Consider the following 27,323-nt stretch of genomic DNA (forward strand, 5'->3'; position numbering starts at 1 on the left):
TAATAGATCTATAATATAAATCTATATAAATCTTCACTATATTACTTCAAAGTGATAGTTAACTTCAGTTTTAAGTGTGCCTATATTGAATCCAATGTGCAAAGGATGTAACCCGGTAAGAGCAGTCCATTTTTTTTATATTTCAGCGTAAAGAAATAAGAGTTAGCTGCACCTGATATATCTTAACATTAACTGTGGCATTCTACTAAAATTAGCCAAAGTATGGAGCTTTATAAAGTGTTTCCCCCTTGAAGTGATAACTGCATCATAATTGAATTAAGTGTTTGTTGACTAAGAGAGAATTAGAGATTTCTACTATAAGAGTATTTACTGTAAGATTCTGTAACATTGAACTGTGTGAACCATTTTAATTATTCGGAAGAATGTGGAATTGACAGCTGGATGTCTGATGCCTAATGTTTTATGTTTGTTATGAATACCTGAACGAAGTTGATTTGCATTATCTTGTTTTCAAAGTTATACTTAATGTATATGTTATATAACCCTGCATTAAATGTTTTGTTTTATTGATTTCAATTTGGTGTTTGCCTGATTCTCTTTCATTGCACCGCTCATAAAGTTTATCTACCTTGCGGAAGCCTTACATGATAATATTAACCTCAGCCTGTAGAAAAGTGAGATTGCAAACTTTAGTTGATGATTGATTCCACTATATTATATAGACTAATCTGAATATAGGGTGGTGCAGGATAATATAAATTTCCCTATATTGGAATCAGTAATCAACCAACAATTAATAAACAAATAAAAACGGATTATTTAAATAAGAATAACGTTCCAACAAGATGGCAGATTCAAAGCCAGGATGTACGATCCAACATAGGAATACTTTTCTTGGCAGCAAGCAGGACTACACCTATAAATCGTTGAAAATTACTACTTATTGGAGATATCCAGCGAATACATTTGTCAAGTTCATTTGCGTATTTATTCCAGTCAGCCTTTTTAAAATTCCAACGTGGGATAGGCTTTGATCTTACAAATGGAATGGAAATGCCAATGTCAATTAATACCGGTCTTTGTTGACTATGAGGAAAGTCAGTTAAGACTCTTCTCAGATTTTGCATAGGGTGACCTGAATTATTTTTGCTCACAAGACATAAATCAGGGTTATAGTCTCTTTTCCAGGCTGCAGATCTAAAAGTGCCTTTGGCTTTGGCATCAAAGACTAAGTGAAGATTATTTAGTTCCATCCAATTAACAAGTTTTTCACCACATTCATTGTTTTGAGCATAATTCCACTGTTCATGGTGACTATTAAATTCCCCAATATAAATTGCGGGATGTTCAGCAATAGGAATAATTTTTTCCGGCCAAGGTGATCCAGGCGGCTTATAAATATTTGTAATTGTAATATCTTGAACTTTTATCACTATTGTATGTATGTTTTCTACAATATTTTGAGATTAAAGAAAAACTTCTTTAAGACGATTTCACACATACGTTGCTATTCCATATACTTCAAAATAAGTTGCACCAATAACAGTGTAACCTGGAATGCGACCTCTGTTCAGGATCAGCAGCACGTGTTTCCTGGACAGCAATCACATCAACGTTGTTGGTTAACAATAATTTCGATAAATAATCACATTTGGCTTTGCTAATAGATTCAATATTTAATTGACAAATTGGCACCACCCAGGGGAAACGTATAGCTTTAGGATCACTATGGACATCAAAGTTGTTGTTCCACTGGACATTAGTTCTATGTTCGTCGGTACACTGATGTATAATGATTGTTTGTGTTTAAAATTTAAAAATAATAATAAATTTAAAAATTGTATATTCAGCAAATTTTATTTTAATAATTGTAAGAGTATTTTTACCTGTGAAACATGAAAAGACAGTCCAATTTATTAAATTTTTTTTGGGAAAGAAAAAATAATGTATAGTGATTCTGCTGATTCTACTGCAGTTGGAAATGAAGTTGAAGATAATTCGCACATTGATTCAATGAATATGCAATGCAACAAGTGGGAGGATAAAAAGAAAATCATTTACTTGATTGCTGGAACATCGTATTTCAAAACGCAATATAAGTGGTTGGAAGTTGAAAATGGTAAATTAGGATTTCGTGTTTGCTCAAAATATAAAAACTTCGGTGTTGAAGGAGGAAAAAGTTGTCACATATCAAAGAAATGGGCCAAAATGAAAATAGAACCGAATGAAAACACTACAGACTCAAGAACCGCATCTTTGCATAAAAAGTTATCCAAACATAATAAATCATTTGCTCATAATAAAATCATAAAAATAAATGAATAAATAAATAAAAATAAATGTAGCAAATCTATATTACCAAATTTAATTGACAAACTAAATGGAAAAGAAATTTTGATAACTTCAAAAATGTTTAATTCTGTTTGTAGTTTGGTGAAGAGAAACCAACCAATGTCTGATTTACCAGATTTAATCGAGTTGCAAATTAAAAATGGTATTGATCTAGGATTATCATTGCATTCTAGATTCTCAGGAATTATAATAGTTGAGCATATTTCTAAACAAATAAAATTAGAAATATTCTCCAAAATAATAGAAAAAAAATTGCAAAATTTCTATAATGTGCAGACAAATCGACAACATTATCGAAAATAAGTGTTTTAGTTATTCACATTACAAGTTGAGCTCATTGAACCATGTATGATTTTTGTAGAACTAGAAAATACCACAGCGGAATGTATACACGCTACTATAATTGCTACTTTAAATTCATATGGATTTTCTGATAACTATTTAAAAAATCATCGCATTGCATTTTGTTCTCATGGAACTGGTGTAATGTTATGAAACAAATCAGGTGTTGCAATTAAACCTCTACAAAAATTTCCCAACGTTATGATTTGGCATTGCGTGGCTCATCGTTTACAATTAGCATTAGACAATTTGATAAAAAACATTAAAGAAATAAATCATTTTGAAATATTTATGGATAAATTATATGCTTTTTATCATCAGTTATTTATCATTATTAATGATTTTAGAGATTTAGTGGAAATGGCTTTGACTGGAAAGTTACAAAATGAAATTCCCAACACAATGAAAAAAAGCCAAAGTAATTATGGCAACAATTGCAGTTTGCAGCGCTGAAGCCGAACGAGCTTTTAGTGTGATGAATAATATTGTAACGATGAAGAGATCTCTCACTATAAAACATATTTCAGATTTAATGACAATATGTATAAATGGGAAATCTTTGAATGAATTTAATCCGAATCCCTATGTCAAATCTTTTCTAGAAAATCATTGCTCGGCTATAGATCCTCCTAGAAGAACACAAGACGTGAAGGGGGCAAGAAATAAGGTTGATTAGCCCCACAGTATCATAAGTATTTCCTTATAATAATTGTTTGTAAATGTTAACCTGTAAAGAAGTAAGTTTTTTTTAGGTAAATGTGCACCAAACAGTGAGTTTTTTTTTTTTTTTCATGTAAAATCGTCTCATCATCTTGAAAGTGATTTTATTAAATAAAATAGTATAGTTACTGTTACTATCATTTTACAAATAAGAATTCACTTTTGGTAATCACATATAAATAAATAGGACTATGAAATAATGCCTCTTGATTAGTAATGTTGATTATCACTTGAAGTATAAAAACAAAAGAGAAATATAACGTATTTCAATATTATTGTGTTTAGATAATATTTATTAATTATTTATAGATTGTTTGTCATAAAAACTTCTATCGCAAACAAAACAAATTTATTTTGTTTATAAAAAATGCAATCTATTACATATATGTGATTATAAAAGATTTTATTCTTATTATATTTTGATAGTTAAAAATGTTTTTCTTATGTAAGATCAATTAACACAGATGATTGTGTGCAAATGTTTCATGTTTAGATCATGAAATATTTGTTTAAAACTGTTAGCCTTTACAGGTTGGTTGTCCCCTCATACTTTTTGATTGGCATTTGTACACAAGCTGTATTAATAAACGTTTTTGTGTGAAATACGCTTTTTTTTTTGCTCGACAATGCAAGCACTTTGTTAAAATCTCCATTCCTCACCTCTGACTGTTAGTATTTATTTATTGTCATTTAGTCATTTGATTTTCTAATTTTCAATGATCTTTGCATCTTTTCCTGTTTATGTATTTCACTTATACACATTTATCAACCATTCATAAACAAATAAACAAGTTATAAACAAAATTTAGGTGGGACATGGATTTCATTGCCTGGTGTGAGATCACCACATTTATTGGAGGCCTGAAGCAGCTTGAAAAAGTTCCATGTTTGGTCTCTAGAGCAAGATTTCTGGACCTTGTAAAAAATAAATAAAAGTACAAATATATATACACACACACACACATATATATATATATATATTTTTTTTTTCAAAAATACCGAGATTACTTATAAAGATTTAATAAGAATAATACAACTAGTTTCGGCTTATAATAGCCTTCATCAGGTATTCTTAAAGGAAGAGAATAGTAATAAACATTGAAGTATCTAAAAACTTGAAAATACAGGTAAAAAATCGCCACACATAATTGATACATAAAAACGTTGTATTTTTTTAAGTTGTTCTAACAGGCGTGCCATTGTTTATTGCAAGTGTGCGTGCAGACTCACATGAACGCCAATATTGAATAACTGCAGCATGGCTATCTGGGATGTTATAACTCAAATTGTTGTTTAAGTGGACAGGATTCGGAAGGATTTCCCTTGATTCTATAATTTTTCTCTCAAACTCATCATCAGAACGAAAAATATTTTCTGATCTATCCCAGCAAACGGAGTGGCTTTGTTGATCATCATTAGGATTATTTGAAAAAAGAACATGACTGGATAACGCAGTTGCATATGATCTTTTGTAAGAGATGTCTCTTTTATGCTCTTCTATACGTTGCTCAACAGATTTGTTAGTTTGTCCAAAATAAGGGATATTGCAATCGCACCATAATTTATATACACCTGGATATTTTAGGTTGTGATGAGGAGGCTTTGGATGGCTGATTAGAGAACGGATTTTTGGAAGGGTGGTGAAGAACGTCTTGATATATATATCAAGACGTTATGGATTTTTTTTTTTTTTTTTTAATTTTTTTTTTTATTATTAAACTTGATAAAATATACATTGGGAGATAGACAACAAAAAAAGGACTGTTTACATATTATAAGAATGTAACAGAGAAAAAAAGGATTTTCTTTTTAGATATACAGTAGAAATGAGGGAAAAAGAAACATTAGTAGTAGACAGGATTTGTCTTTTCAGTAAGAGTCAATATTACAGTTCAGTGTCACTTTTAGTTATTTTTCAGCTGAAGTGTATAGTCGTTGGCAATCCAGAAAAGGATACCAGTTGGATTCCACTCCTCTATGAATTTTGCGATGGTTCCTATTTCTGTGTAATAATCAAATTACAGTGAAAGCCTGCTTTGTAGTTTCCGACGTAGGCTACACATGAGGGTTTGTTCCAATTCAGTGATGGATGGGTGGTGGTTATTTCTTGTGTGCTTAAGGTAGAAACTGTAAATGACGACCTTAGTGCAGACAAAGAGGAAATTGCATATCCTGTGTCTGTTCTCTTCTGTATGGACTAAATTCCAGTAGTCTTCTTGGCTGTGTGCATAGTTACAGGTGCTAGAGGCTGTATTCAAGGCATAGGTGATCATTGCTTTGTTTGCAGGACAGGTTAGATATGTGTGTTCCAAGGTGCCGCAATATAGACACTGATCCGATTCTCTTAGCTGAAATGTGTAGAGCTTAGTATGAATTGGCAAGAAGTTATGCCATACCCTCCACTGTATGTCGGAATCTGGTTTGGCACACCTCGATTTATATGGAAAATCCTACTGAAAACTAGGTGGCATGTGCAGCTTAGTAGATGAGAGAGAGTTAAGGATGAATATATGAAGGGTACTATCTATATATATAGATAGATAGGTAGAAAAGCAATAAACATAGAAAAAAAAATCCTTAACCTTATGCACAGTACAAATGCACTGTGAGTTAACAAATTTCATGAGTCGGAGCCACATAAGAAAAACTTTTTTTTATGATGGAAATTAAGGAAGCAATACTTTATTCTATTTATTTATTTTATTTTTATTTTTATTTTTTTTTCAGATTTAAAGATGCAGTATGCATTTTATCTAAAGGATGTTCTTTCCTTGAAAAAGATTCCTGTTCAAATTCTTATTACTGGCCTGGCACTACAACAATAATTGAAGAAACAGATTGTAAAAGTTTAAAAGTATTTATCACTTATTTTTAATATTTTTAAAATAAAATAGCTGTATAATCCTTAGAGATGCTTGATATAGGTAGCATAGTTTACTTTTTAATGACTTTGTAATAATCTATGACACTGCATCTTGCATAGTCTGCAGATTCATATTCATAATCACATCATTAATGATAGTAAATTTCTAGTATATCAATTAATGAAATAGTAGATCTTGCAGAAAACAAGATGCTTTCCAAAATAAAACAATAAAAATGTTTAATCCACCAATACTATAATTTAAAGAAAAGAGAATGGATTAATTATGTAGATGGCACATATGGCTAGAAATCATTTACTGCATTCACAAGAATTTCTCATGAAAGATTGTTAGTTTCATTAGTAGACTTCAGTATCATCATGGATCATCCTATCCACTAGTAGGCATAGTGGTCTGTTTTTCTCTCTCTTGGTCGATCTGCCTGGCAATCTACTGCTTCTTTCTACAGACGTGTCACAGAAAGTTTTATTGTGTGCTTTAAGTTAGCCAACTTCTACCTGTTTAATGGTTTTAACATTTATAAGTATTATTTCTTGAAAAATTTCCTGTGTTACTCCTCTAAGTAAATATTATTTTTATGGCTATTTAGCCTATATTTTTGTTTAGGAGTACTCCTTTTTTTATAATATCATTGGTTTGAATTATTATCCCTATATATTCTTTATATATCTGTCTTTAAAACATCAGTAATGCTCTAAAAATTGAGTAAAAAGCCAATGACATTATAAAAAATGGGTATCCCTAAACAAATATAGTCTAAATAAGTTTTAACACTTGTTTACAAACACGATATTATTATTATGGACAACTCTAAGGAGTCCTTAGTCTTATCGATGGAGTCCCTGAACATCATGTCAAGAACTATTCAGCATTTGCACAGTATCTATCATACTTTGCTTTGAACTCATTCACAGTCATGGCACCCACAACAGACTCTCGCAGCTTATGCCACTCATTCACCACTCCCCAAGTAAAAAACCTAGTTCTAACACCCTTGCTAACTACACTCTTACTCAGTTTCCATGGAACGCTCCTAATTCTCCCACCAACACACCTGTTCTGAAATATTTCTCTGAAATAATCTTGTAAAAACCCCTCTGTGATTTGAATGTCTCAATCATATCACCTCTTTTCCACCTATAAACCAGTTTCTGTAACCCACAAATCTTCAACCTTTTCTCGTAAGGTTCATTCCATACACCAGCTACCATCTTGGTCACTTGCCGTTGGATCCTCTTTACTCCTTCCCATCACCAGGAAACCCTGGTGCTCAGATCTGTGCACAGTAGTCAAGATGGGGTCTTATCAAGACTCGATAAAGAGCAACAATAATAACCTGCTTTTCTCTGCTCGTCAAAGTATTCTTCAGTAACCAAGTGATCTGATGAGCTGCTTTAATCACTATTGCTATGCACCCCCAAACTTTAACTCTCTATCTACTAACACTCCCTAATCTCTGGTTTCATCAGTTTCCTGGAGTACAGTCCCACCAATGTGGTATACTGCTGATAATCTGTTCACCTCAAAATGCATAACCTTACACTTTGCCACATTAAACTGACATCCATTCTCCTTAGCCCAGTCTGCCAATCTATCCAAATCATCCTGCAAACTTTTGACAATTGCTCTTCCCAACTTTGCATCATCACCAAATAACTGAATAGTTCCTCTCAGATCCCTTCCTATATCATTAATGAACAAACTAAATAAACAAATTATTTTTTTTTCAAGGTAGTGCATTGGCTAAGGAATAAAATCAGGTAATTACAAAAACAAAACATGCTGCTGATTAGAGTTTAATACTACAGGGTGTTTCAAAAAGAATGACCCGATTTCAAAAAATCGGGACATTGTTTCAAAAAGAACGACCCGATTTCAAAAAATCAGGACATTGTTTCAAAAAGAATGACTCGATTTTAAAAAATTGGGACATTCTTTTTAAAACACCCTGTATAAAATATATTACTACCTTTAAAGTATGAATACTTTATAAGTATACCTTATAGATGGTTTGTTGCTGCTATAGGCTAGAGGACCAGGGATGATCTGGAGTACATGAATCAGCAATTAGTACAACGAGTACATGTTGAGTGATTATTATGGGGGACCTCAACTATGGAGATATAGACTGGAAGAAAAAGTGATTACATTGCAGGAAGGAAGTGGAATTTATACACTTACTAAAAGATAATTAGTTGAGGCAGTATGTGATGGAGAGGATTCAGGATATATTGGAACTGGTCACAGGATTAGAAGTGACATCCATAACCAAAGTCGCCACATTGCCTCTGATTGGTGAAAGTAACCATGTGGTGTGACCGTAAAATAGGGTCTTTTCTTCTTTATTTCTATCTCTATTCTATCTCAAATATTTTGTATATGCCTTATACTTACTCTACTTTACTTTTGCTACTCCTAGCAACTTTACTATAGTTAGGATTGTAAACTCTTTGAACACAAACTTCTCAGGATTAGGCTTAAATTAAATTAAATTAAACAAACTTTTGTTATAAGTAGGTCTAATGTGTGCAGTTCTCCACTCTCTCGCACAAAAATCAAATTAGGAAATTATTTTTTTTCGACTGCGCTACCTAATTTGATTAAATATTGTTTGGAAGATAGGATGAGGAAAGCAGGAATTAATCACAAAATATCTATACTAATTCTCTATATGCAAGTTGTGACTCGTATCTTATTATGCCTGCAGGTTCACTAATTTTTTTTTTTTTTGAGATAGTGCATTGGCTAAGGAATAAAATCAGATAATTACAAAAACAAAACATTTATTTTTGATCTAGTGCAATAGGTACAGAGCACATAATAATTACTGAGAGATTATTTCACTCAAAAGTTTTAACACACAAAAGAATGCAATTCTAGCAATAGAATGTACTGTGCATTCACTATCAAAAGAAACTCATTATACATATTAACATAAAGATGTCTCCTATTATTACTATTATTACTATTATTACGGGCAACTCCAGGGAGTCATTAGACTCATCGAGGGAGGCCCCAAATCATATTCATCACAACTATTTGACATTCATACAGTATCTATCATACCTCGCCTTAAACTCATTCACTGTCACAGCATCCACTACAGACTCAGGGAGCGCATTCCACTCATTCACTACTCTAAAAGTAAAGAACCTAGCTCTAACACCTTTACTAACCACACTTTTGCCCAGTTTCCATGGATGTCCCCTAGTCCTCCCGCAACCAGCCCTGTTCTCCTATGACACACCTATGCACATATATGCTTGCAAGCTAACATAACTCTTCCTATCACATATAAGCTTACAAGTTAACATTATTCTTCCTATAAGCATTGTTACAAAATATTCTTCCAGCCACATACAATACTTATTTAGTACTATTCCCAATGTTATCACATACACTCTCTTAAACTAAGCATACTTAACAACACATAATCTTCCCTCAACTTATAATCAAGTTACCGCCTGTTCAAAATAATATCTCACAATCACACATGATTCTGAGGTACATTCTCTTAGCAAAATACAATTAAATTATTGCTTACTTGCAACTACAACGAGTGGAAAGTCCAATTAGCTCACAGCAAACTACATCAAGACTGGAGCGTCTTCCGTCTGGTCAGTCTTCGTGCTGCTTGGACTGCATAGGCAGTTTCCCATAGAATTTTCCTCTGTTGAACTTGCTGGGGTTCTGCCATTGCTACCCGGAGCCTAGAGAGAAAGAGGACTGGCAACAGAAAAACATGAGGCGTCGGCAGCAGGAAGAACAAGCCTCCTGGACAAAAGGAAGGAGCCCCGAGGAAGTCGAAGGTAAAAAGTCCCGAGCCAAGTGCTGCATTTGCCTCGTATGCAAATTTTCAGCCCTTTGTTCTCAATGATGAACTTACCGGGATTAGCCAGTAGTGAAAATGATGTCAATGTTGGCCGTTCAACCATACGATCTTTGGATGGTACTTATCACCTCTAATCTGGCTTAATCCCTACTAAGCTTTTCTAACAGGTCAAATGTATGTGCATTCTTACAGCAAATTTTATAACATCTTATCTAGTACATTTTTCTTTCATAGTTTCAAATAAAAAACTGGAAAATCTATAGTGAAAATTTTAAGAAGTTCAATTTCTCATGAGAGATTTTACATAACTTCGAAGATTGTAAAAAATTAGGAATATTCTGTCAAGAAGGGAGTATATGTGGAATTACAAGTCAGGTGATTATGACAAGCTTAGGAGGAAGCTCAAAGCTGTGAAATCACATAAATTCCTGTAAGGGAAAGATGTTAGTAGTGCATGGAAGATAGTTAAGAGGCATCTACAGAAAGCAATATTAAATTGCATACATAAGGTAGGTGGGTTAACCAAATAGCAGTTAGATGGATGAATAATGCCAATAAACATGAGCTGCAGATAAAAGAAATTGTTGTGGAAAGTATATAAGGGGTCAGGCAAGAAAGATGACAGGTATGGTAAGGAAGGCAAAATCAGATTACAAGAAGAAACTAGCTGAGCAGGACAAAGGAAATCCCAAAGAGTTCTTTTGCTATGTGGCAAGTAAGAGAAAGAATGACTCTGGAAGAATAACCTTAATGAGTGCTGATGGTCACTAGGTAACAGAAGCACATAAATTAATGAGTGACCACTTTGCAATGGTATATATCCAAATGAGGTTACTGCTGCAACATATGTGACAGAGATTGATGTGGAAACAGAGGTGGATGAATTGAAAGTTCTTAGGATATTGCAGAATCTCAATGTAAATACAGTTGTGAGATTAGATAGCATATCAGTGCAGATTTTGTGAGAATGTGTAAGGGAACTGGCAGTGCCTCTCACTAGGCTGTTTAAGTCTCAGCTCTGGTAGAGTTCCAAGGGAGCATAAAGAATTCAAAATAATTCCCATGCATAAGGGAGGTTCTAAGACTGCAGAAGCAAATTATAGACCAATCACTATCTCTGGTAAAAGTATTGGAAAAATTGGTCAGAAAGAGATTTCAAGAATAGGTGGATAAGAATATGGTAATCTCTGAGGAGCAACATGGCTTTGTGAAGAGCCAGCCATGCCGTAGTAATTTACTAACATTTTTATAATAGAGCGAGAGCTGAGTTGGATAAAGGAAATGACTACATGGTGATTTTGCAAAGGCATGTGACAGAATACCACATTGAACTCTCTTAAACACAAATTAGAATAAATAGGAATGGATATGACACTGGTTATGTGGATAAGAGGGGCTACTGCTTGATAGATATCAAAAAGTTGTATATGGATAAGCAAAATTCTGGAGAAAGCTGGTGACTAGTGGTAGTGATGTGCTGCAAGGTTCAATTTAATTTATACATTTATTTATTTATTTATTTATTTATTTATTTAATTTATATATTTTGTTTAATTTATATGTAAATGATATATGATTTCCCCAGTTTATCCTGGGGTTTTTCATCCTGTAAAGCAAGCAAACTGGCATTGAGAACTCAACACTACAGAGATAGGATACACCGGAGCGTAGGGCTGACCACCTTATCCTGTGGACGGTTTGAGGTCTAATGATTAATAAACCTTCAACACCACAAGGTAAAAGAGGAAAAAGGAAGATGATGATATGTGAAATAACCTGAAAGGAAATATTCAGTTGTTTGCTGACGATGCAAAATTAAGTATAGTAATTGTGAATCAAGGCAGTGCAGAGAGCTTGGATGATGATTTAAATAGGATGTCAGTATGGGAAAAACATAATAGCTGTGTACTAAATTGATGGAACTGTACTTTAGGGAATAGGTTAAGCTAGGGATTTAGGGGGGGTAGGAGGCAGAAAGTTGAAGTCTGTATGACATATTTCTGAGGCAACTCATAAGATTACTTGGCTATTGAAGAACACACTAACAATTAGAGATAAGGAAATTGTTATTTCTCTTTAAGGAGGCCTTGAAATGTCCACATCTGGATTACTGTGCTCAGGTTGTCTCCTTGGTTTTTTGGGGATTGAGGAAGTAATGGAGAGGATTGAGAGCTAAGCAACTAAGATGGTGAGTGGTCTGTGGAACATTCTGTATAAGGATAGATTCAGTGTGTGTGGTTTTGTGTTTGTATGGCTGCATGAGTTGTTTGATAGGCGAAAAAGAGGGGATATTATAGAAACATTTAAGTTAAATGTTTCTATCATTTATGGTTCTATAGGATTGGTGCAGGGGAAATGTTTCTGCACTTAGCTAGAGGGAACATGAATGGAACAGGTTGCCAAAGTCAGTTGTTAGTGCTTTGTCTGTTAATGGGTTCAAGGAGAGGTATGACATATTATGTGATAGTTGAGTCTCTGGTGATTAGTCTTTTTACTTCATGGAGGTGACCGTACAATAATAATAATAACAGTAAAACTAGTGTACAGGCTTACATACTGAAGTTAATATTGAACAGTTTTTATGCTTCCTTCAATTTCCAACTATGTCTTACAATTTAAGTATAAGTTGTTTATAAGGTTTCACTTATGCAATATAATTTTAGCATTTTGCACAAATTTGATATCAAGTTTAATATTGCTTTCATTAAATATATACTACATATCAGTGGCAGCCCGTACATAAGCACTGTGACACTGCAGCACCCCCAAGGAAAAAATGAAAATTTAAAATTTTGTTTGTGTTTATAAATAATAACAATGCTTACAGCATTATATAAATGCAATACAACATGTTAAAGGTTACAGCTTATGTTTTGACAGTGATTGAATAGTTAATAATTGGAATTGTTCGATTAACGCTTTAGATTACGAAACAAATACACTGCTATCTAATGCAGTGTCGATATTATCACATTTGACCAATCGCAGTCAGACTCACCGATATTCGTTTGCACTTGTGATTGCACGTTACAAGTCATTCCAACACTGCTTGTTTGAGCAGCGTATCGTATGCTTGTATGCGTTACTTCTGTGAGATACAAAACTTTTATTATTGGTGCGTGTTTGTTGTGAGTGTTAACTATTTTTTGCAAATCTTATTTTATTTTGTTAAAATAACATATAATTATTTATTTATTATAGATACAAGGCTGAATTATGACGAGTGTCACTGTTGAAAATATGAAAAGAATTATATTTTTCAATTATCGTTACACGAAACAAATACACTACGATCTAGCACAGTGTCAAAATTATCGTGTTTGGCCAAATGCAGCCATCTCACCAATATTCGTTTGCGCTTATGACTGCACGTTACAAGCCATTCCGACACTGCTCTTTTGGGCAGTGCATCGTATGCTTGCACATTATTTTTGTGATATACAAAACTTTTATTATTAGCATTTACATATTTTTTAATATGTAAATTTATTTTTTAATAAATTGGTTACTGATTAGGAAAAAAAGAATTTTTTTATTTTGTATATGCAGCATCGCCACTTAAAATTTTCATTGGCCACCACTGCTACATATACACATTATAAATAATAGTGAAGATAGTGCACAACCTCATCTTACGCTCCCAACTTAAGACTGTTAACTTGGATGTTTAAGACAAGCTAACAGTTTCTGTGCCACTTTCAATTCTAAGTGCTACTTTCACGTCTTAGCTACCCTTGTAGCTAAGATGTGAAAGTAGCACAAAATACTCTTCACATCTTAGCAATCCTTGTTTAATTCTTCTCATTTTTCATTATTTGTTCTTGACAACCCTTATTCGACTACTTGAATTTAGCTTTTCTTTCTTTTTATTTAATTTTTTATTTATTATTTTTTTTATCAACCCATTCACAAGAGGTTCTTGGGACCTCTGACATGGTAGTCCAATGGTAGGCATGTATTTGGAAAGAAGAAGGGAATTTGTTGATGTTTTTTGAAATTCTGAAGGTCGTAATCATTGGAAAACAATATGCTGCAGACTGTTCGAAAGAGCTGCTGTGTAAGGAATGAAAGCAGATGATGAGAAGTTGCTTCAGTGAATTTGGAAATAAACTTGTTGAATTGGATTTAAACAGTATTGATGCAAACACAGATTGATAAGAAAATAACTATTTATTGACTTAAAAGCTAATATTTCACTGGTATTATATCCAGCATCTTCAGAGCATACAAACAAAGTTTGTTACAAATGCGAGACAACCACAATTCGGTGTAATAGTGGGGCTAGTATAAGTAATTGCAGTGCGCAACACAAAACTAATGTCCTAATACGGTGCTATCTGAGTTATAAAAAAAAAACTAAAAAAAAAACAGTAGTCCAAAGTTTTGAAAAAATATAGTAGTCCAAAGTTTGAAAAAAATAAAATTAAAATAAATAAATATTAATTTGGTCTTAGGATGACTGTTTCCCAAATCTTTGGTAGATTTATACAGCCATACTTGTTAAGGTTTGGAGTATGTTTTAAGGCTTCCGTTGATTCCAGGAACAACCTCTCTGACTTGTAGAAGCTTCTGTGCAGTACTTTTGTTTTTTTCCAATTGATCCTGTGTGCTGGGGTATCCAAAACATGGTCTGCCAGTCTGACTAAGTGTATTTCATAGTTCAGGAGATTAAATAAGTTGGTAAGGGTAGTAAAAGTGCAGTATCATCAGCAGTTAGCAAATGAGGCTAAAAGAAATCCTAGGGAGATTTTTCAATATGTGGCCAGTAGAAGGAAGAATGATTATGGAAGGATGATGTTGGTCAGTGATAATGGAACAACGATAAACACTGAGGAGGATATAGGAGAGATGTTTAATGAGCACTTCATTAAAGTATTCCATTGTTGCGATTATAACATGAGAGCAGTGGGAATGGGATGGATTGAGTTAACTTGATGCCAGCATGGCTATGGGACTTGATGACATATCACCGAGTGTCTTGAGGAAATGTTCCAAGAAGTTAATGACAGCTTTAACTTCCATATTTAACATGAATCTTAGATTAGCCAAGTTCCAAAGGAGTGGAAAGATGGCAAAATTGTTCTGCTTCATAAAGGGAGTGATATACTGGCCACAAAACTAAAGCTGGAATTATAGGACAATCATCTTGTCTGGAGTTGTGGTCAAGGTGTTGGAGAAGCTAGTAAAAACAAGAATTCAGAACTGGATTGATGACAGTAGAATTCTCTTTAATGGACAGTATGAGTTTGCTGTCCAATGGATATTAGACAAGGGGGATGCATAAATAGTAGTATATTTAAATTTTGTAAAGGCTTTCGATAGATTGCCACATGACAAACTAGTAGTTAAATTGGAACAGAGATGGGGTTGGATAGTAGCTTAGTACATTGGATTTGATTGAAGATTGGCTCTGATAAGTATCAGCAGGTTGTGTATGGTGAAATGATATCCTAGAAGAGGAAAGTCGCTAGTGGTGTGCCCCCACCAAAGGTCTGCTTTGGGGGCCATTGTTGTTTAATTTATAGGTAAATGACATTGGAAAAAGCTTAAATAGTGATATACAGTTGTTTGTAGATGATGCAAAGTTGGCCAGAGTTATAAGAAGTAGAGCAGATGTAACTTTGCAAGATGACCTAAATAGACTGTCTAAATTGGCTAGTGTGTGTGTGTGGCGGGGGGGGGGGGTGCCAGTTTAATGTAGCAAAGTGTAAGGTTTTAAAATTTTGAGAAGCAAAGATGAGATGCAGAGTATATGATTGGTAGAGATATTTTAGAGGAGGTGAAGGAGATGAAAAATATAGGGGTGATGGTAGATAGGGACTGCAAATTTCATAGACATTTTGTTAAAATTGTGAGGACTACATAGTGGATTATGGAAATGATGCAGAGAACACTGATTTGTGGAAGTGAGGATGTTATGATTTCATTTTACGAGGCTTTGATCAGACTCCATATGAATTATTTTGCACTGATTTGATCACCTGGTTTTCAAAAAGATGATGAGTTGTTGGAGAGTGTTCAGAGATGATTTACTAAGTCGGTTTGGTCTCTGGAATGTGAAATATGAGGATAGATTGACAGAATGCAAATTACAGTGCCTAGTGGGTAGGGTAGAAGGAAGAGGGTGGACATGATTGAGACATAAAAGTTGGTAAGGAGTAATTGCTAAATTAACAGAGAAGAGATTTTTCATAGAATAGCTGGAGACAGGAAGAATGAGAGGCCATCCCTGGAAGCTGTATAAGGCAGGTGTGAGCCAAAGGGGTGCAAAGTAGATTTTTTGCATAGAGAGTGGTGTGCAATTGGAATGTATTGCCGTTTGTGTATGCATGCTCTTGCTGTGACTGTCGATATCACAGTCCATAAGGTATGCATATTGTGTGTGAAGTCGATGTTGGATGAATTTTTAAGTTGAGTAGTGGGCAGGTTTGTAGTAAAGCATACACAACATGAATTCATGAGTAAGTGGGGAGAAAAAGTAAACCAACAATATATTTGAATTCTTCATATTTCTGATTTTCAGTCATTGAATGAGAACCTAAGAGTCTTCTTTGGTGAATTCTATGCTACAAGTTTTGTGATCCTGAACCACAAATTAGTAGTGGTTCAGGATCACAGTGTGCTGTCGAGAATATTTTGGAAATCGTTTCAGATTAGCACTGTGAGAGGCATTGCATCTTGAATCACTTGCTCAGGGTAGTGAATAGTGAAAACTATTATTTAACATTAAAACGTTGTTTTAGAATAATATCTATAAGGACTGCCTAGTTGTAAGAAAAGGTGTATTTAGAAATTATTTAACACCATTTGTTTTGAATTTTTAGAATTTTGTTATCACAAAATTACATGTACAGTAGTATAAGGGACTTGTAACCTACCTTCATACAAGCTGCTTCTCCATTCCTCCCCCACCAAAAAAAAACAAAAACAAGGATAACCTCAAGGTGAATTTGAACATAAAACTCTCTTGATTAGTTAGTTTCCTAATAGTATGGGAAAGTACATATAAATGGTTGAATAGCATTCAGCATGGAAATTCTTATATTTTCATTTCTTTGCAGGTAGCAATACAAGAATTAATGCATGAATGTAAAAATCCACCTCCTCCAGATGCTGTATGTCGTTTTTCTAATTGTAGTTTACAACCAAGTATTTATTATAACGATCCAGAGTTTAAAGGACGTGTTTTAATTACATGTCATAATCATTGTAATTTAAATTATCATCCGTCCTGCTGGAAACAGATGAAGGAGCATAGAACTGAAAAAGTAAGTTTATGTTGTACAAATAAATTCTGTAGTTCTTCTCAAAATGCAATAATATTCATAGCATCTGACTTAACAACCAACCCTCAAGCTCACCCCAAACACATCATGATGTATTTCGATAAAAACACAATAAGCAAGTACTATATGTTTTATTTATTTTATTTATTTTTTTCAGATTATCTAATTGTTTAATTTGTAATGCCTTTTTTTTAAATAACTTTTTTCAAAGTGTAATGGAGTATCTGAAAACAAAATATCCAAGTCTAAGCATAAAAAACTTATTGTTTAACACTGACCATATACAAATATTTTAACATTCTTTGCCTACCAGTTTCGCTAGCAAGCTATCTAGCTTTTTCAAGGCATTGACGGAAAATTATAAAAAATACTAGTAAACGCAAAATGAAAGGAACATAAAAATGTTGTAAACACTCTAGCAGCTAAGGTTGCACATTCGCTTGACAGAAACTGAGTTGACTTATTGTTCTTAATCATTATCACGCATGCATGTTTGTTGTAAACACATAATGTGATCACTAGCTAGCTGTAGTTCAGATGGATTTAGAGAGAGGATGAGGTTTTTCCATAAACTGTTAAGAATAGGTCCCTGGTTTCTGTTGAGGTTTCCACCAGTTTTTAACACTACTGCGGCTTCCTTGAATAAACGACATCTATAATCGTCGTCTAAATATGGCATGGAGCTATTCTGCCACTTTGTCGTGTGGTTAGACGTACAGAAATGATGTGCTAAGCCAGAAGAAATACTTCTGTTGTGGTTTACATCACCAACGTGCTCTCTCTGTCTGATCTCCAAACTCCATGAAGTTTGTCCGTTGTAGGCGAGACCACAGGAGCAAGGAATGTAATATACTCCTGGATATTTGTAGAATGGCACCTTGTCTTTTGGTGATCTTAAAAAATGTTTGATGCTGGTGGTTGGTTTGAAGATCACTCTGATGTTGTGGGCTTTTAGTATTCTGGCTATTTGATAAGAAATTGACTTGATGAAGGGAATCACTCAGTAGAAATGTACTGGGAGTTTGGTTCTTCTTGTCTGGGGTTGTCACCGTATAGATATTTTTTGATGATGTTCGGAGGGTATCCATTTTGTGATAATGTTTTGGCTATTAGTGAGATTTCAGTGTGTGTATCCTCCTCTTCTGATATAAACTTATGTGCTCTATTTTTCAACATATGGATAATGCTTAGTTTGTGTGTCTTGTGATAGAAGTATAATGAAGGAATCTTCCAGTGTCTGTCGGCTTTCTGTAAATAGATAAATTTACACTATTTGATTGTCTTTTTATCAAGATGTCTAGAAAATGCAGATGGTTGTTGTTTTCAACTTCCAGAGTGAATTTTATCTTGTTATGTATGGAGTTGATTTTATTCACAAACAATTTTAGGTTCTCTAAGCTATCTTGCCATATAATGAAAATATCGTCAACATATCTCCACCATATAGATGGTCCAGGGGATGTTGTTGAGAGAATTTCTTTTTCAAGTTTTTCCATGAAAAGGTCTGTACAAAATGGTGATAGCAGACTTCCCATTGCTAGGCCTTCTAATTGTTGGTATATGGTGTTATTAAACTTGAAGAAATTAGACTGAAGGCAGTGTTTAAACATCTGTGTGATGTCTAGAGGAAAGAGGTCTTGAATGATCTTTATTACCTCTTCTACTGGTACATTGGTGAAGAGGGACACAATATCCAGACTGGCTAGTATGTCTGTTGGTTCAATCTTAATGGCTTGGAGTTTATTTACAAAATGCTGACTATTCTTAATGTAGGATTTTGTTGATCTTATTTTGATATTTCATAAGTATACAAGATGTTTAGCCAAAAGGTAAGTTGGGGATGATCTCCCATCAACGATTAGACGGAGAGGTATATCCTTTTTATGTATTTTAGGTGTCCCATATAGTCTGGGAGTAATGGGATGCGAGGATTTTATTCTTCTCTTCACCTCTTCTGGCCAAATGTTGCAATTACGGATTGGCTGCTGTTTATTGCAAATAGTGTTGGCTGCAATTTGCAGTAGTGGATATAGGCCTTTTTCAATTCAACACATAAAAATCCATTTTAGGAATGTGCTTTGGTGTAATTGCAAAGTTAAAGCCTTTTTTGAGAATGTCGGATTCATTTTTTGTCATACTATTATTCGACAAATTGAAAATCACTTTGTCATCCGGGAGGTTGTTCTGTATCCAATATTTTTTCTTGTAAAGTTCATAGAATTTCTTAATTTGTTTTTCTTTATAAAGTTTGAAACTTTTTTCATAACTGCATTCTATCATTTGATCTATTTGGTTCCATACGGTATATTCTAAATTTTTGGAAATTTCATCAAAGAACCTACGGCAATTAATATCACTTTGATTAAGTTCGTACCTCATGTTCTGAATCCTTTCCCTTATAAGTGCCAATGAAGTGCGTGGATAGATTTTTTTAGATGATATAGAATTTATATGACCTTTGACTGTGAGGAACTTTGGGATGATGGAGAATTCTCTGCAACGTTTAAGGAACGTTAGGTGGTTTAGAAGTTTGGCCTTTCTGCATTTTTCTCTTTCCATGCACCGAACTTTGTGTTTCATTAAACTGTTCAAATTAAACATATTTGGTCGTTTGAAAGTTAAGCATAAAAAACTTATTGTTTAATACTGACCATATACAAATATTTTAACCTTCTTTGCCTACCAGTTTTGCTAGCAAGCTGTCTAGCTTTTTCAAGGCATTGATGGAAAAGTATAAAAAATACTAGTAAATGCAAATTGAAAGGAACCTTAAAAACATTGTAAACATTCTAGTAGCTAAGGTTGCACGTTCGTGTGACAGAGACTGAGTGGACTTATTGTTCTTAATCATTATCACGCATGCATGTTTGTTGTAAACACATAATGTGATTACTAGCTGGCTGTAGTTCAGATGGTTTTAGAGAGAGGATGAGGTTTTTCCATGAACTGTTAAGAATAGTACCCTGATTTCTGTTGAGGTTTCCACCAGTTTTTAACACTACTGCGGCTTCCTTGAATAAACAATGTCTATAATTGTATAAATATGGCATGGTGTTATTTTGTCACCCTATCGTGTGGTTAGACATACAGATATGATGTGCTAAGCCAGAAGAAATACTTCTGTTGTGGTTTACATCACCAACTCTGTCGGTGATGTCAATAAGTTATTATAGAGAGTAGATTGTCAAATATAAGTTATTCGGCGATCTTCTCTCTTATATAGATCACGTTCCCCCAACCTGATATCTGATTACGCACAAATACACAACTAAAAACTTTATTTGTGCATTTAAAAATTTATTTATCACTTTTAATTATTTTAATGCAACAAAAAAAAAATATATATATATATATATTGGAATAAAATATTTATTTCTCTATTTTGGAAAACCAAAGTTAGAAAAAACAACAGATTGATTACAAACTCACAAGTTACAGGAAATGCTGGTTGATTAAAAAAAAAATAATAATTAATGTGAAATTTGGCATTTTTGGACCTCGCAATATTTTCATAGTCAAGTTAATATGAAGAAGTGGCCAATTGCAGACGATCATCCAAATGATCATTTGTTATTTGGTTTCTTAATTGATTTTTTATGACGGTCATATTTGAAAAAGTGGATTCTGACAAGTGTGTCAATCCGAAACACGACAGAATTTTTCGTGCAATATCAGTTAATATTGGGAATTTTTCATGTGCATATTTCCAAATGACTATATTGTTTATCGATTTTAAATGTAAACTATTCTGCATGTTTATTATCTCAAGTTCTACTTCAGCTTGGTTTTTATCAAACAGCCCACTAATTTTATTTGAAATTTCTGTGATGTTCAAGTTTTCTTGAAATGGATTATTGATAAAAGATACAATCATTTCAGTTTTATTAAAATCTTTAAATCTTGAATTTATTTCTTCCTCAACTAATTCTATTTTACGAATAAATTATTTTAAATCATAGCGAAGCATTTCTTGATTTTGTTCAAAAGATTTTAATAAATATGGGATACGTCTAAATTCGCAGTCATTTATATTTTTCTTTAATAAAAGTAAGTATTATTGGAAAATTTTTATTTGAATTTAACATGTCAATTAAATTTTTATCTCTACCTTGTAACTCTAAATTTTATAATAAATTTAGTTTAATCCTTTATCCAAGTGTGTGCAAACAAAGTTTGCGCCTGAAAGTATCTTCAGGACTGGGGTAAAGTGGTACAACACCGGGCAACTCCTTGCAAAGGTGGAGCAAGCTACCAACACTCCTATCTCAGTATCTCCCATATCCCATAATGCAAAACACATCTCCTTGCAGATATGTATAATGTTATGCATTAAGGGAAGGGCCACTATCCAGACTAGTTTCAACCTTTATTGAGGTCTCTTCAGTGGGAGCCAGGCCCAAGTGGAGATACCAAGGCAAAAGCATTAGCAAGGTCATCTCCTCCTATAGTAGCTGCCAAACGGTGTGCCACCTTTTTATTAAATTACTCTGGATTTAGAGAAAGATGTTGAAAGTTTATTTTTCACTTGGTCAGACTATAATAAATTTAGTTTAATCCTTTATCCAAGTGTGTGCAAACAAAGTTTGCGCCTGAAAGTATCTTCAGGACTGGGGTAAAGTGGTACAACACCGGGCAACTCCTTGCATCAACTTGTAACTCTAAATTTAAATTGCTTAATTTCGTACAGAAAGCTACTAAAAATGATAAGTGTAACAACCATCTTTTATCACTCAATTGTGGATAAATATCTCCTTTTTCATCAAAACAAATGACGTCACTTATCTTCATCTGATAACGACACACATCCACGACACAGACGTCTCTAAATTTGACTTCTGCTGAACCAGTGAACATTATTGTACAACAGAAGTTCCCTATCATCATCATCTGCCTGTAATTTAAATAACCACTGTTGCAGGGCTTTTTTCCTCGAACAGAATTTACAATTTTAAATGTATTATCCAAAACATCTTTTACTACATAGTACTTGTTGGTGAATAATACAGTGGTATGTTAAAAAATCTGACTATTTGTCATTTTTGTTACATAATGAAATGAAGCCTGATTTATTACCTATCATTACAGGAGCACCATCAGTAGTAATAGACTCAAGTTTATAAAGCGGAAGTTTGTGTTGTTTCACAAATTCATCAAATGCTGAAAAAATGTCTTCTCCCCTAGTCCTTCCCAATAATGGTATAATTTTCAAAAGTTCTTTGCTTGAATAATCTTGAAATACCATGTGAATAAATACCATTAACTGAGCAATATCGGTGAAGTCGTTTGATTCATCAAATTGTAATGAAAATGCAACATACTGGTGAATGTCTGACATTAACCTGGCCTGGAAACTTTTCACTGGCAATTGGAACTCTTCCTTTCAGCAATTTGAAACCTTGTCTGCAGCCTAGAAGTAGTCTCTCTATAGTGACGTCTCAAACCAAGAAGCTCCTTTCTGGAAGCGGGAATCACCTCTCTCAAGCAACGTGGATCCGGGCAGTCTCTCTCTGACGGCGACTCTGGAGGGCAGTCTCCTCTCTGACAGCATTCTGGAACCGGAACCCCATCTGCTTGCTTCAGTCCCTCTTTATTAAGCCTCCTCTGAGACCTCGCATGAAGGTTGGCAATCCCCAAAGAATCGGGGGGAGGGTAGTTGTCAAATCCCCTGATTCTTGTTCTCCTCAGCTTTCTTTTGATTGTAAGTTGCCGGCCATCGGAAAGTTGTTTGAACTCTTTCTGACTAACTTCGAATTTGTTTACACTTAGAGCCTGCAAGCCTTTCTCATACATACAAGTTTCAATAACAATCTTTGTAATGCCGCCATGTACAGCTTCATGACAAAAACATTGCCTTGTTTTTAACACTCCAATATATTCTTATTAAAGCAGTATATTCAGATATCTTCAAAAGAGTTATTTACAGAAACAGCTAATACAAACTATACCGAGACAAACAAAGTTTATTTTTTTACAATATTCACATGGGACTTAACCTAAGTAAAAAATCGATGTAATGTGCTTTGGAATATTTAATATTTAAGCTACAATCGAGTTTTTACACTTTGCTTATAATCGTATTCACTCGGCTCGTTGTTTGACTTCCACTGATCCATATTAATTCATTTACCCGGACTTATAAGAAAATTTCTGATTTTGACAATTTTAATGAAAAATAAATAAACAATAGCAATACACTTAAAGCAAATTAAAAACAATACAAAATAATAATAAATAAAATATTATGTTTTCAGTTTTAATTAAATTTGTAAGTAAGGAGGAATACACAAGAGATCGACCAAAAATATCTCCGCAATCGACGGGTTGAACACCCCTGCTATATAGCATTCAGTTCGTTCAGCCAGAGTTATTGCATTTTATCCTGTTCAGCCATTTTTCCAATAAATCTTCTCCTAGGGCTTGACAAATTTTATTTTACAAGGAAAGCAAAACCTGGTAAAAGGTTTTGCTTTCCTGGAAGGACACTCCTTTGAGATGTTGAAGTCAGAACCAACTATATATACCATCCACTGAATTAGAAACTTTGCAGAAATCAGTGATTTCTGTATGGCATGCAACTGCCAGTACCAGTCCTCTTCAATTCTCTGTGTATAATTTGGTGAGATATGGTTCGAGAACAGCCTTCATTAAATGCATCGGTCAATTGCTGCATATAGGAAGTTCTGTTTGTCTGTACAAGCCCTCTCAGACAACAGTGATCTTGTTCCTGACAGACTATCTAAGAAGCATTTGTTTAAGAGTTGACTGGTTTTTGAAAAACCAGTCAGCTCTGCTGTTTGCAAAATCATGGCTCCATCCAGATGGGCACCCCCAATAATCACCTTAATGGAACTCCAAAAGATCCTTTGTTTTTCCCATTGTGATCAATGTTATTGATGATTACTGACCAGCAGCATTCTTAAATAGTTGCCTCAAACATATATAGCTACATAAGTGACATATACATACATCTGCATAAAGGTTTTTAATTAAGTGGCCAGTATGTGTACTACATGCAAACAGTGAAATTCGAATAAATGAGTTAAATAGCTAAACAGTTACATGCATGGAGCAGTATCATACATCTGAGATATTGTTGCAATGAAAAGCGTAATATCCATCATATCCTAACTTTCATGATTCAGATATTTGAATCATGCAAGTTAGGATATAATGCATGATTCAGATATTTGATGAGAGAGGACCAGATATGGTTAAATGCAAGTCCTTGTTTTTTTTTTTATTGGATTGAGTGAGAATGCATAACATCTCAGAATCCTCCTGAAATTTCTGGATAAAGCAGTTAATGACTTATTTTTAATGATATTAACAAAACCAAATGAATTATTTTATAAAAGGATGTCTTATTAATTTGTTTATATTTCGCTGAATTTCAAATCGGCATCATCAGAGCACAACACAACATGTATATGCGACAGTGAGTAAGTGTGACAATACAGTTGTAATAGACTCCTATTTTGGCACCCTCTAATGTTATGAAAAAAGAATTACAGCTATATGGGACTTGCTTTTAAGATAACAATCTCCCAAATTTTTGGCAAATTAATGCAACCATATTTGTTCAGGTTCAGAAAATTCTTCATAGCCATGGCTGACTCAAAAAATCTTTTGGATCCATAATGACTTCTAAATATCACATTAGTTTTCTTCCATCTAATCCTGTGTGAAGGTTGAATGTGGTGCTAAAGAAAAAGAATCTAATAACTGTTTACCGGTTTACCTTTTCTTGACACATTAGTCACCTGCCTTTCAGATGGATCACTATCTTTTCCATTTACAGAAAGCCAACGCGCGCGCACACACACACACACACACACACACACACACACACACACACACACACACACACACACAGGAAGATATCTACATAGCCAGCAAAGGTTAGTCAATTGGTAGAGCCTCTGCTACTAATGGCTCACGCAAAAAGTTAAGCAAGTGTGAGCGCAATTAGTAGTTGGAAGGGATAAATTGTTCAGTGCTGTTGGCACACTCTTCCTCGATGAGTCTTTGGACTCCCAGGAGGTGTCACATAATAATAATAAACAATTGCATCATCATCCAGTCCAACTGTGTGGCATTTTAAAATACACTTACACAGAGAGCCAGAGCCTTTGTTTTAATGATATAGCTCTGTCTACAGAACTCAGGTATCAGCACCATACTCTCTTGACCAATGGCTTTAATTCCTATAAATAGATAAAATACTACATAGCTCCATTACTTCTCCCTCCTCTAATACACAGGACCGCAACATTACCATTTCTATTCCCTATGTCAGAGGTACATCAGAAAAGATAGCTAAAGTACTAATGAAACATTGCCTTCGCACCACATTCAAACCTCATGTTAAATTAGCAACTCTGATCCACTCATCTAAGGATAAACTTCACCCTCTATCACACGCTGGAGTGCATAAGTTCCTTGTGATTGTGACTTGGCCTACTATGGGCAGACAAGAAGATCTGTTAACATCCTCCTGGAAGAACTTAAAAAATACATTTGATACCATTATTATGGCAAGTCAGAACTGGCAGACCATGCTTTGGACACCCTTTCACACAGGATTAGATGGAAGAAAACTAATGTGCTATTTAGAAGTCATTACAGATCCAAAAGATTATTTTTTGAGTCAGCCATGGCTATGAAGAATCCTCCGAACCTGAACAGATATAGTTGCACTTGCCAAAAATCTGGGAGAAGAGCAAATCCCACATAGCTGTAATTTTTTTTTTTTTTTTTTTTTACAACATTAGACGGTGCCAAAATAGGACTTTAGATCTTTTGTCTGTTACAATTGTATTACTGGCCTGGTTGGCTGAGTAGTTAGTGTATGCACTCTTCAAATTCTGTGATGGGCATGGATGTTTGTGATTGTCTGTGAAAAAACTAGTGGTGGTGGTGGTGATGGGCAGTTGATGGCATTGGTGCAGATGATGTGGGTAGTTGGTGGAGACGGAAATTTGTAGAATAGGTGCCCCCTCGATGAGTCTTTTGACTCCTTGGAGGTGTCACGTAATAATAATAATAATAATTGTTCACTTAATTGCTGTTGCATATACATGCTGTGTTGTGTTCTGATGATGCTGATTTGAACTTCAACGAAATATAAGCAAGTTAATAAAACATCTTTTTATAAAATAGTTCATTTGGTGTTGTTAATAACATTAAAAATAAGTCATTTGGACACCCTTTGCGCTCTAGAGGTTACAGGGTCTTCCAAGAGTCTTTAAACCACTAAAAAGACTTATGAAGATAGGAAGCGGACAGACTTTTTTGGTAATGAACCAGCTTGGAATAAGGATTCGAGAAGAAAATTATCGAAAACAAAAAAAAAGCAGAAATGCACCTATTGGAATATAGCCACCTGGAATGTGAGAAGTATCCACCACAAAATCATAGAACTGGACCAAGCACTAGAAGAAAGAAATGTAAAAATTGCAGTAATTACAGAATCTGAAAAAAAGCAGAGAGGAACAGAAGAAACTGAAAATTACATCTATATATGCAGTGGGGTAAAAGCAGAAGAGAGAGAGAGAGCTAAATCTGGTGTAATGATCTTTCTACATAAATCTCATAGAAACAATATAATCCATTACAACTTTTGGATTGATAGAATAATAGAAATGAGAATTAAAATATACAGAGGCTATATGACAATAATTGGAACTTACGCACCTGAAGAAGGAAAAGAGGAGGACTCAGAAAACTTCTACACTCAATTGCAGAACATATTAAATAAGACCAATCCTAAGGATCACATTTTGGTAATAGGAGATCTCATTGCAAGAATTGGCAATAAACCATATAAACCAAACATAGGCCCTATCGGAGAACTTAACTGTAATAGAAATGGAAATAGATTAAGAGATTTTACTATAAGCAATAACCTTAAAATAATGAACACCTTCTTCAAACATAAAGACATCC

At 34.1% G+C, this 27,323-nt stretch overlaps 1 protein-coding gene across 2 annotated transcripts in view; it reads left to right on the forward strand.

The window, feature by feature from the left end:
* The window catches only part of LOC150094045 (uncharacterized), a 1,005,660-nt gene that overhangs the window by 450,341 nt on the left and 527,996 nt on the right, over positions 1–27,323 (forward strand). For both annotated transcript variants that reach the window (XM_090412663.1, XM_090412664.1), the window contains exons 18-19: positions 6,103–6,229; positions 17,154–17,360. In XM_090412663.1, coding sequence (XP_090268789.1) covers positions 6,103–6,229; positions 17,154–17,360 — 334 coding nt within the window. The remainder of the gene's footprint in view (positions 1–6,102; positions 6,230–17,153; positions 17,361–27,323) is intronic.

Source organism: Typopeltis vanoorti, chromosome 23 (assembly GCF_054136105.1).
Source record: "Typopeltis vanoorti isolate ZY-2024b chromosome 23, IOZ_Tvanoo_1.0, whole genome shotgun sequence".
NCBI lineage: Eukaryota > Metazoa > Arthropoda > Arachnida > Uropygi > Thelyphonidae > Typopeltis > Typopeltis vanoorti.